Source organism: Pteronotus mesoamericanus, unplaced genomic scaffold (assembly GCF_021234165.1).
Source record: "Pteronotus mesoamericanus isolate MK-2021 breed Mesoamerican mustached bat unplaced genomic scaffold, CSHL_Meso_final contig_22, whole genome shotgun sequence".
Taxonomy (NCBI): domain Eukaryota; kingdom Metazoa; phylum Chordata; class Mammalia; order Chiroptera; family Mormoopidae; genus Pteronotus; species Pteronotus mesoamericanus.
In genome coordinates this window covers 367,693-379,937 of record NW_026555090.1, presented here as the reverse complement: position 1 = coordinate 379,937, position 12,245 = coordinate 367,693, and the positions used below count along the sequence as shown (strand labels likewise).

At 47.9% G+C, this 12,245-nt stretch overlaps 1 protein-coding gene across 3 annotated transcripts in view; it reads left to right on the top strand.

Moving 5' to 3' along the window:
- DHRS7B (dehydrogenase/reductase 7B) overlaps window positions 1–10,534 on the top strand; it is a 77,465-nt gene extending 66,931 nt beyond the window's left edge. For all 3 annotated transcript variants that reach the window (XM_054571110.1, XM_054571111.1, XM_054571112.1), the window contains exons 4-7: window positions 1,004–1,220; window positions 1,788–1,880; window positions 5,524–5,676; window positions 9,522–10,534. In XM_054571110.1, coding sequence (XP_054427085.1) covers window positions 1,004–1,220; window positions 1,788–1,880; window positions 5,524–5,676; window positions 9,522–9,727 — 669 coding nt within the window. In that variant the 3' untranslated portion in view covers window positions 9,728–10,534. The remainder of the gene's footprint in view (window positions 1–1,003; window positions 1,221–1,787; window positions 1,881–5,523; window positions 5,677–9,521) is intronic.
- The last annotated feature ends 1,711 nt before the right edge of the window (window positions 10,535–12,245 follow it).

The following is a 12,245-nucleotide window of genomic DNA, read 5'->3' as shown; positions in this document are numbered from 1 at the left end:
TCTCTAATTGGCCAGCCAGGCACTCTCCTGAAAGCTGCAAGCATTCACATGGATTCCAGAGTTCCAAAATAGAGTCAAACCTCGGTACTTGTCCGCTTCCAAACTCATCAAACCCTGTACTTGTCACATTTTGACGAGAAGAAAGTGTTTCAGCGCCTGGTGCTTGCCCGCCACTCAGGGCCCCTCTCAAAATGGAACCGCGGTGGAGGTGTCCCTCTCACGTAGCTCGTGAACAGTTCCGTGCTTGTCGGTTTCGGCACTCATCACATGTTTCAGAACAAATTAAAGACGAGTACTGAGGTGCCGCTTCAGAGACCCTCTGTCAGTACAGTTGCCCAGGGAGAAGAATGGAGTCCTGGCACCTCTGCCCTCCTCTCTGAGGCCCCATCTTTTTGTTCTGTAGTTAAACTCACTTGGGAAGCCCTCTAAGTTAGATCGCTCAATTATTCGCTTCTCTAGTCTCTTACACTTCTTTGTGGCATTCTTTACAGTTTGTCTTCCCCACTAGACTGTATGTTTCAGGAGGACAAGAACCCTGTCCATCTGGTTGTCTGTCGTGTCCGCAATGTTGGGCACATAGGGACATACAGAAGATGTTTCATGGACAAATAAATTAAAGTGACTTAACCTGAGAAGAATAGTGCCTCTCAGCAGGGTCGCTTCTTAATCCGTTACAGTACGCAGCACAATGCTGGTGCAAGGGAGCGATGATCAATAGCGCCTGTGGCAGTCTGCACCATAGCCTGTACCCTATGTGATACATGTCCTGTGGAGCTTACTGTCTGGCTCGAACAATACTTTTCACTTCAGGAGAAAAAGTTGCCTGGGTCAGGTGAAATCACTATAGGCAGGATCCCCTTGGCCACATCTCTTCAGAATAGAGGTGCCTCTGCCTGTGCCATTTCATGCCCAGCGGGCCACCCCAACTCTGAACAGCAGGGACACGTGGTTCACATGGCCTATCACTCTGAAGGTGCATTTGGTTTCTGTCATATCTGACCAGGTGCAGACACACAAACCTTTCACGGTGACCTTCGACCTCACAGACCCTGGGGCCCTCGTTGCAGCAACAGCTGAGATCCTGCAGTGCTTCGGCTACGTGGACGTGCTCATCAACAACGCTGGGGTCAGCTACCGCGGCGCCATCATAGACACCTCCACGGACGTGGACAAGAGAGTCATGGAGACAAACTACTTTGGCCCAGTAGCTCTAACGAAAGGTGACAGTCTTAGATGAAAGAAAAAAGAACACTGATGTGTTTGGGTTTTTTCATCACTTGGCGCTTTGTTAGCTAAGTATTGCCTGACCTCATCCTCTCCTGCCCTGGAAAAGGTGGTTGGGTGCTGGCTGTTTCCAGATTTTATTTGCATTTTCTTTATCTGCTTTCTAGCCCTAAATCAAGATGCTTTCCTCAGTGACAGCTTCATCTGTACAGCATTGCCTCCATTTTCTCTTAGTGACGTTTGTAAACTCCTACAAAGTGGAGGTATTCTTATGTCCAGGCATGATTTCAGTCCAGGAGAGAGCTCTCCCTGGGGAAGGGACTGAGCCGGCCGTTCGCGACTGGGCTTCGATCTGCCGCTCTCGGCGCCCCCCTGACCCCACCACTTGCTCGCTGGAAGTCCGCCAGGCACGGGAGGCCCAGAGCTCCTACAAAGCTTGGGCCTCCCCAGGGAGGGCTTTAACCGTTCACCTCCTCTGATCCGATGAAATTTAACAAGTGAGGCCACCCCCTCTCAGCGACCAGAAGAAAAGCCCCCTTCTAAAGCCTGACCTCTCTCCGTAGCACTCCTGCCCGCCATGATCCACAGGCGACAGGGCCACATCGTAGCCATCAGCAGCATCCAGGGCAAAATCAGCATTCCTTTCCGATCTGCATGTGAGTACTTCCTTCTTCCTCCCTCACATGTTTTCCTTTTTGTTTTTTCCTCGTAATAGAAATCCCATACATTCTGTCCAGAAAGCAGACATTAGAGAAATACTCAATACAGAAGATGAAGGAACTTCATCAGTGTTCTGAGCAGAGAACGTCTAGGTTCAAATCCCAGGTCTACTCCTTGCCCCCTACATGCGACCTTGTGCAAGTGTCCCCACAACTCTGCACCCCCGTCCTCATCTGCAACGCGGAGACGGGGCTCTGCTGAGTGAAGTGGCGGGAGCGGCGCCAGGTCACGTGCCATGCTGCGTGGGTGGCAGTTGCCGTGAGCGTTGCCCCTCAGGTACTGTCGCTTCCTGTCCCTCTGGGCATAGGCCTCCAAGCTTTTTCTACATATGATCAAACATATGAAGGTAGGGTCACATTATGCCTACTGTTTTGTGACTTGCTTATTTCACATGACAGTATATCTTTCTACGTCAACATATATGGATTTACCTAATCCTTTTAAGTGGATCTATAGTAATTCATTGAATGGATATATGACATAATTTATTTAGCCATTTTCCTGGACACTTGAGGATTTTTTCCCCTTCAGTCTTTGACCATTAACAGTTATATACTACACAGAACATCCTTAAATATTTATATCTTTAAGCACTCACAGGAGAGTTTCAGTAAAATAAATTCCCAAAAGTGGAAACGGGTTAGACCAAATAATTAAAGCTGCTGCACTGACTTGCAAGTCGCACTTCAGCTCCATGTATGCGAGTGGCCGTGCCGGAATTTTGAGATACCACTTGATTCATCTGTCTGCCATCCTGTAGCACCAGCAAGCAAACACTCTAGTTTTCTTAAGAGATTTCATAGGTAATTTCACAGACTTATTGTTTTGCTAACTCCGTTCTTTGCTCTACCCTTTGGAAGTAAATACTTAAAACTGACTCAGCGGCTCTCACTCTTACAGCCTCCGAATGCTCGACTCAGCCACGCCCGGCAGACGTGGCTGGGAGGGCCAGGGAGCAGAGCTGCTTCAGTACTTTGAGACGAGCGGACAGACATCCCGCTGTCTGACCTGGAAATGTCACAGAAACTCACTCTTTCTTTCTGAACCCCGCTCTACTTTTTGGTTCTAGTTGTATGTCCTCAGGCAAGTTGTTTAACTTGTCTGACTCTCTGTTTCCTTTCTTGTGAAATGAGTCTTACAATCATCTTACTTCGCAAAGCTGTTTTAAAGACAGGTAGAGGTGAAAAGCCCTTTGTAGCTCTGGCTGGTGTGGCTCAGTGGACTGAGCGCCGGCCTGCAAACCAAGATTGCCGTTGTGATTCCCAGTCAAGGCACATGCCTGGGTTGAGGGCGAGGCCCCCTGTTGGAGCAGGGGGGACGGTGTCTTTTGCACAGTCATCTTTTCCTCCCTCTTTCTCTCTCCCTTGCCCTCTGTCTAAAAAAATTAATTTTAAAAAAATATTTAGGCACTGGCTGCTGTGGCTCAGTGGATTGAGCACTGGCCTGCGAACCAAAGGGTCATTGGTTCAATTCGCAGTCAGGGCACATGCCTGGGTTGCAGGCCAGGTCCCCAGTAGGGGGTGCATGAGAGGCAACCACAACTGATGTTTCTTTCCCTTCCTCCCTCCCTTCCCCTTTCTCTAAAAATAAATAAATAAATGGAACCTTTAAAAAAAAATCTTTAAGAAAACGTCCTCTGGAAACTGTGAGTCACTGTATCTATATTAGTTCCTATGGTTGTTATTTCTGTTTTCAACTCCATTAGTGTAGGACAGTCATCTAAGGCTGCTGAAACAGTTCGGGAATTTATATATTTATATAAAATCACAAATAATAAAGCAAATGAGGCTAACTATTAACAATAGGTAAGTCAGGGTAAAAGATATACCATGTTCTTGGTATGAAACTATTTTGAAACTTTAATCTGCATTTTGACCTCCCCTTTGCCTGTGACTTTAGTAGGTCACACATGGCTGGCCTGGACCCTTTACGAAGACCAGCTGGGACGCGGCAGTGCCTCCTGAGCCCAGCGGCGAGTGCTGGCGAGCAGCGGCCTCCTCATGAGGCGGGAGGGCAGCGTTACCCCCTCACGCCAGTGTCATGAGGGCCAGGTCAGGTGACCCGGGCGGCATGCTGAGCACTGTGCCTGGTGGGCAGGAGGGCTGAGGACTGTCCCTTCAGTGATGAGCAGGTCAGCAGAGCCTGGCCGACGGCCTGCAGCCTGAGAGCTCTGGGAGACGTGGTGGTCAGGGCGCGGCCTTCTGTTCTGGGGGCCCCCGAGTGACTCCCTACTTGTAGTCCCTGGGCGCGGGCAGCACTTCCGGGATCACTCTGATGGGGACAGTTCTTTCCACCCACCGCCCCACAGCCTACTGCTGTGGCTGCGCCATGTGGCCTGAACCAAAGAAGCTGGCTCCAGAAGGCACGGTAGCGAGTTCAGACGCTTGGATTTCTCATGTGACTTGCTGTGACATTTCCTCTGTTTTCTCCCTCCTGTTTTGTTGGCCAATGGATCCCCTTTCCTAAGGCTGAAACGCTTAGAGCTCTGAATGGGAGGACACTGATTTTCAGTGCAGATGCCGTGCATTTCCCCAGAATGTCATTGTAGGGTCACTGTACCCCTTTCCTCCTTTTGTGGAGCCATCACAGAAGAACAGAGGTAGCTCTGTTTCTTGGAGGCGGAGCAAGCTTGGTAGCTTTTTCGGATGAAAAGCCACTGGATGGAAATTCGTTAAACAAAATACATTAAGAGAATCAGTCTCAGATTTTAGGCACAGGCTCCCATGCATGCACGGGTGCTCACTAATAAATAGCACAGCTTCAATGATAAAACATGGAACGACTGTAAAGGGCCAGTTCTGAAGTCCAGGGATGCACAGAGGGGCATAGCAAGTCTGCATGGCTGGCATGGAGGCTGTCCAGCCTGTTTTCACCAGGTGAAGAAGGCTACTTGCAGGAATAATATGAACAGTATCAGCTCATTTCTGTTAAAATCACAGATATGCATATGTACACAGGATATATAAAAAATAAATCCTGAGACACCATTAGTGTTGGTTATCTCTGGCGATTGAAATTGGAAGGCAGGACTTGTACTTTTTTACTTTATATCCTTCTGTATTATTTGAATTTGAATGTTTTACCCATTAGGCATTGAGTAGTTTGTGTTTTGGGGGGGAGGCAGGGGTTTTTTTCCCTTTTAAAGTGGAATAATTTCTGACTTAAAAGTTTCAGGATCAGTACAAAGAATTCTTATTGTACCCTTCATGCAGATTCCCCAGTTATGCAGATTTTATATTTATCATAAAACATATTTCCTTTATCATATTCTCTGTGTGTATATATGCATGTGTATGATGTATGAAATTTATGATTTTTCTCTCTTGAACCATTTGAAGAAAGTTGGAGGCATGTTGCTCTTTTCCTACTAAATACTTCAGGGTGTTCCCTAAAAACAAGGACAAAATGTACTTCTTGAAATAAGGAGATGAAAACTGCTGCAATATTGTAATTTTACAATCTTAAATTATAAAACCAGTTAAAGACAGGGCATGACCGGGAATGAACACTTGGTCTTACCCCACCCAGGCCACACGCCGCACCGGCCCACTCACCCACTCTGGCCGTCACCCCTTGCAGATGCCGCCTCTAAACACGCGACCCAGGCGTTCTTTGACTGTCTGCGTGCCGAGATGGAGCAGCACGAGATCCAGGTGACCGTCATCAGCCCCGGCTACATCCACACCAACCTCTCTCTCAATGCCATCACTGCCGACGGCTCCAGATATGGAGGTGAGGCCCCAGGGGGGGTTCTGTTGTTTTTATTTTTAAGATTTCACTTATTTAATTTTAGAGAGTAAGGGAGGGAGAAAGAGAGGGTGAGAAATAGTGATGTGAGAGATGCATGGATTGCAGCCTCTCACACGTCCCCAGCTGGTGACCTGGCCCACAACCCAGGCATGTGCCCTGTCTGGGAATCGAACCAGTGACCTTTTGGTTCACAGGCTGGTGCTCAACCCACTGAGCCACACTAGCCAGGCCTCTTCTTTTATAAAAAGCTGTTGGTCAGCCACAGTGAGACACTCTGCTCTTACCTGATGATTCTTTGCCCATTCGTTGAATATAATTTTAAATTGAAAACACTTATGAGTGTTGGTTATATGCTGAATAATCTTCATTGACCATGGACCGCGCTTTGCAGCTATCGGACAGGGTCCCTGCAGGCCAGGACTTTGAGGGCTGGCAAGGAAGTTCCCAAGCTGAAATGCGGCCAGGCTTCCAGTAAACCCATTGTCAATTAACTAAAGGGAAGTTAAAGTGAATAAACCTTATGGAAACTATGGGTTGCTTGACCCAAAGGGTTCCACACCCACTAAGCTTGAGAAAAACTGATTTCAGGGTACTCAAAGCAGCGAGCCCAATCTTGTGGGGTTAGGCTAGGTGCACCCATCTTGGACTCTCCTCGCTTCAGCCAACAACAGTGCTGAGCTGAACGGCAGTCACCACTAGTGAGCCCAACTGCACGGCCCCAGGATGCGGGCAGGCCGAGCAGGGACCAGTCAGTTTTTGTCTCTCAGGTAGGTTGACCCCTGGGCGCTGCTGCTATGGAAGCCAGCTTCGCCTTCCCAAGCTCAAATACAGCCTGCCTACCCCTTGAGTGCTGTCTTCTGTTTTGCCTCCCTGGATGTGATCTCTTGGGCCTGTGCTGTCCGTTTATCAGGGGCCTCCAGCTCCTACACTCACCCCGGCCCAGCCCGAACCCAGGCTGCCCACGCCCTGGGTGGCCGCTGCTCTCTCACTCGGCAAGTCAGTAGAAACCAGACAGAGGCACAGATCGAGAGAGATTCGTATTTATATTATTTATACTCAGAAGAATTTTTAAAAATTTCCTCTGTGGCATTTAAAAATAAGCAGCAGTCAGAAACCTCCTATTCTTCTGAGTTAACAAAAACATGATGAGAACACATGCTGGTAGGAAACAGGCAGTTTGGATAACTTACAAATGGTTTTGGCTTTTTTTTAAAGTATATTTTATTGTTTATGTTATTGCGGTTGTCCAAATTTTTCCCTCTTTGCCCCCCTCCACCAGGTACCCCCCCTTCCCTACAGCAATACCGCCCCCCGCCCACCTTAGTTCATGTCCACGGGTCGTGCATGTAAGTTCTTTGGCTTCTCTATTTCCTATACTATTCTTAACAACTCCCTGTCTATTCTAGTTCCTGCACCTTCCCCCCCATTATCCTCATTCCATCTCCCTACTGGTAACCCTCCAAATGATCTCCATACCTGTGATTCTTTGCCTTTTCTGGTTGTTTGCTTAGTTTTGTTTGTTTGTTTTTCTGTTTAGAGTCAGTTGTTGATAGTTGTGAAATTGTTGCCTTTTTAATGTTCATAATTCTCTCTCTCTTTTTTTTTTTAAATAAGTCCCTTTAAAATTTCGTGTAATAATGGCTTGGTGACGATGAACTCCTTTAGCTTTACCTCATCTGGGAAGCACTTTATCTGCCCTTCCATTCTAAATGATAGCTTTGCTGGACAGAGTAATCAGGCTTTGTAGGTCCTTGCTTTTCAACACTTTGAATGCTTCTTGCCAGTCTCTTCTTGCCTGCAGTTTCCTTTGAGAAATCATCTGATAGTCTTATGGGGACTCCTTTGTAGGTAACTCTCTACTTTTCTCTTGCTCCTTTTAAGATTCTCTCTTTATCTTTAACCTTTGGCATTTTAATTATGATGTGTCTTGGTGTGGTCTTCTTTGGGTCGACTTGTTTGGGACTCTCTGTGTTTCCTGGACTTGTATGTCTATTTCCTTCACCAAATTAGGGAAGTTTTCTTTCATTACTTTTTCAAGTAAGTTTTCAGTTTATACTATCCTCGTTTTTTTTTTTTTAATTGTTTCTTCTATCTGTTCTGTATGAGTTTATTTCTTCCTTATGATTCAAATCATTGATTTAAATCCTGGCTTCCTTCTCTTCATTGTTGGTTCACTGTAGATTTTTCTTTATTTCATTTAGTGTAACCATCATTTCTTCCTTTATGTTGTTGCCGTACTAAGTGAGTTCTTTGAGCATCCTGATCACCAGTGTGTTGAACTCCGCATCTGATAGGTTAGCTATCTCCATTTCATTTAGTTTTTTATGGGGTTTTGTTCTGTCCTTTCATTTGGGCCATTTTTCTTTGTCTCTTCAATTTGGCAGCCTCCTTCTGTTTGTTTCTGTATATTAGGCAGAGCTGTTTTGACTCCCTGTGAAAGGCACCTGTAAATTGTGTGGGGCGGAGCCTTAGGTAATCACTAGGGTGGGGCAACCTGCTTCACCGCTTTGTGGATCTGTGTGGGGAGGGCTCAGAGAGGGGGCAGTGCTGCTGCCTGGCTTCTGGGGGGTTTGCCCAGCACCTGCCCCATTTCCAGTCACTTCACCGACTCCCCATATGTGATTCGTGCCTTTCCAGCTGTTGCCCCGATGCTGAATCTGAGTGGGTGGGTTTCGTGTATTTTTTTAAGACCGTGCGTGCCCTTTAAGCAGTTTCCTGAAAATCTGGCGGTTTCTTCTGCCTCCCCAACCCCCACTTGTTTTTACAGCCAGAAGTTATGGGGATGTATCTTCCTGGTGCTGGAACCCTGTGCTGTGTGGTGTGGCCTGGGGCTGGAATTGCTCACTCCAAAGTATCCCTCCCAATTTTTATCCACCACACATGAATGTGGGACTGCCTGTGCCCGTTCCACCACCGCCATCGTGGGTCTTCACCCCTCCTACCCACCTGGACAAATGTGGCTTTTTTCAATCCCTGGTTGTTGAACTCCATACAATTTGATTTTCTGAAAGTTGTGGGTGTTATCTGTTTTGAGGTTTAGTTGTAATTCTTTTTTGTGGTTGAGCGAGGAAGTGAAGCATGTTTACCACGCCTCCATCTTGACTGGAAGTCCACAATTGGTTTCTAGTGGTCCGTGATAGTGGCCTCTCCTCTATGCCGGCCAAACCGGTTGGGAAAATTGTCAGATTACTAGGGAACAAGAAACATCAGTTGCTGTTAACCAGCCTAACACCTCCTAAACTCCCAACAGCAACTCTAACACCCAAAACCAACCAAGGACTTTTCTCCTGCTCCACATCAGTTAACGCACGACCTTGGGTGTGACATCCCTTCTGACACATTTCTTCAGTGTCACCTCAGTGAGCCTGTAGTGCACATTGGCATCATGGTTTTCTTCCACCCTTGCTTGGCAGAACTCAAGCCAGGCCACCCAAGTTGAATCTGATGGTTCAACATCCTTAGTCAGTGGTTTCAAAAGGCAAAAATGCCTAAGGTCAGGAAGCCTCTCTTCAACTGTGGTGTGAGACCCCCATCCAGGCTGGTCTTCATCCTTTGTTGTAGACCAGCTCTGAGCACTTACTGAGGCATCTTCCTTATTCCCATGCTCTACCCACATCTCTCTTATCCAGCTCACATGCTGAGCCATAGAACTGGTCCTCATTTCCTGAAGTACAGGAGAGTCAAGGATGGCGGTGTACCACCTGCCTCCTGACGGGGAGGAGCCTGATGGGAAATCTGGCAAGCCTACCAAACCATGGTCCTTGGCAGCTCAACTCCAAACAGGGACTTCTGCTTCCAAGGTCATGTGTTTCTTTCGTTTATTTTAGTTATGGACAAGACCACGGCCCACGGCCGAACGCCTGTGGAGGTGGCCCAAGAGGTTCTGGCTGCTGTGTTGAAGAAAAAGAAAGACGTGATCCTGGCTGACCTATTGCCTTCCTTGGCCATATATCTGCGAACTCTGGCTCCTGACCTCTTCTTCAGCCTCATGGCCTCCCGGGCCAGAAAGGAGCAGAAATCCAAGAACTCCTAGTTCCATGCAGAGCTGGGTATTTGTCTCACAGATGGGAAAGATCAAGGTACATGTGTCCTACAGATGCCTAGACCCCTGCTGGCTGAGAATGGGAAACAAAAAAGGTGTCTTCCCAGCAGTGCAGGGTAATAACCCTTAAGGAGTCAATGTGGAGCTGGGTTTTAATGCTGAGAATATGAAATAAAGGAATGGAACACTAAGAGTCATAGTCCTTATGGACTAGAACAACTATGCCTCCTTGGAATTCTAGCCTCCACCGGCTCCTAGAAAGGTTTTCAATCAGGACATCAGAAGACAGCCTGACATCACCTTGACCCAGTTGTTTTCATGTTTCACTGACCCAAGGTCACTTGCCTAATTGGTCTGGCAGAGTCTGCTTCTAGTAGTAAAAGGAAAAGGCTATAGTTTAAGGTGGCATTATTCATATCCATTCCCAGGATCCTACAATATCTCATTCAGCACAGCAAAGGGCTAACATGTGATCATATGACATATCCCGGGTGATGATGGCTTTAGTACCAAAAAGCAATTCCCAGGTTCCCTGTTGACTCCCACCCAAAGCTTATAGGGCCAGGCACCACTCCAGGCAGAAGGTGAACTTCCTAAGGAGATGAGAGCCAAGAGGGGAAGGAACGTCCCCATGGTCCCGTGTGTCCTCTAGTGTGAGACTCAGAAGCCCCGTGCAGTGGGGAGGGCTCGACAGCTGCGCCTGCCCCCGAAAGCAGCCTGTGTGTTAGCTGTGACAGTGGCAGAGGGGCCGGGAAGGGTGCCCGTGTCCGCCTTTCCACCTTGTTAACAATATATGGTTGAGGTTCGTTGAATAAATTAGCTTCATACACAGCTTTAGGATGAAACTTTCCTCGTTACTGAAGCTGACAGTGGAAATTGTGGGTCCACCATTCAGGCTTCCCAGAATTGGAGTAAAAATTTCCTAGCATATTGCAGTTATCTTACATTACATTCTAACTGTGGACCTATGGAGCTTGTATTTTAAACTGTCACCCTCAACATAATGGCCAAAGGCAGCCCGTAGTGTCGGTGCACAAGGCTCTCAAGTTTCCCGGAAGTGGGAGGACAAGGAGTGGATTAGATCTGGGGGTCCCATCCCAACATTCCAGGGGCCTGTGGTTGCGATGTGGCTACAGACCTGATGGGTGGCTTTTTAGTTTTCTCTGAAATCATCCACCTCCCTCCTGAAGTGAAAGAGGAGCGTCAGTCGAGCGCATACTCTGCCGTCGGCATCAGCCGTGTCGCGGAGGCGGCTGGTTTTGAGGCCACTGCGGCACTGGCCTACGGAGCCCTGGCGCACAGGCGTGGGCTGGGGACGGATCTTGGGACGGGCAGAGAGGGCCTCCGCCTGCGTGTGACACTCGGGGCGTATTCAAATACCACCGAATATTTCCTTATCTAACGTTTTTTTAAAACTCACTTTCTAAAACTCAACTTTAGAAACTTTGTATTCTACCATACAAATAGAAAATAGTTTAACACAAACAGAACCATTAAAATCTTGCTAAATCCACTGTCTGCCAAAGGCCACATCTAAAGGCCACCTGCTTGTGAGCAGATGGGCAATATCAGAGGTAAGAAGGTGCTCGCCCTGCCAGATGCTCCTGGTAGCCTCAAGGACAAAGGCGAGGACTAAAAAGGGCCAGTTGCAGTGTTCTTCGATGTCCCTAAAGCCCTCTGGGCACCTCTGGAGCTCCGCACCCCTCCCTGGAGAGAACACTGCTTGGGTAAAGGCCTATGGAGCCTGCGTGAGTGGTGGCGATGTGGATGGCAATGCAGCACCTTCCTGAGGGCACATGTGCCCCGTCCAGGAATACCCCAAAGATGGGAGCTGGGCCAGGAATGGCCTGGCCTTTGAATCTTGGGAGTCCTGAACCCACGTTTGAACATGAACATCTGCCACCAGTGGTAGTGGTATTCCAGTTTCCCTTCTCTGCCCTCAAAGTTTGTTTTCCCATCTCTTTCATCCTTGAATTCTGCTGGGTAGGTTTGAAAAGCATGATTTTCAATTAGTTCTGCCTTCGCATAAAGTTCGAAGGTACTTTCCACTTTACTGTTCAAGATTGCTGGTGTTTCACTGGTCCTAGAGCAGAAGCAAGCCGTCTTGTGCGTCTGCTAAAATCAGAGTTTGCAGAACAAAGCCAAATGAGTTTTTCCAGACGGCAGCACTGCACATCTGTGCTCCGAGTGACAGCGGCTCACACACCATTTGATGGCGTGAGTACACAGCTCCCTGGGTACACTGCCTGGTCCCCAGCAGGCACTGAGAAAGAGAGCTTCCCTTCCCTTCCTCATCAGGGACTGAGCTGCTGAACCGGATGCGAACACTACTTTGGAGAGATGGCAGGTAGATTGTAACAAGGACAGAGACATAGGAAAAGTGTGCCAGGGCCTGCTCCTCATTTCCTGATGAGTTGGGCTCTTGCTCTTCTCTGAAATTGGAGTGAGGTGGGCAGTTAAAAGAAGACTCAGGTACCAGGTTGACTGCATGATCCATTCACTGAAATAG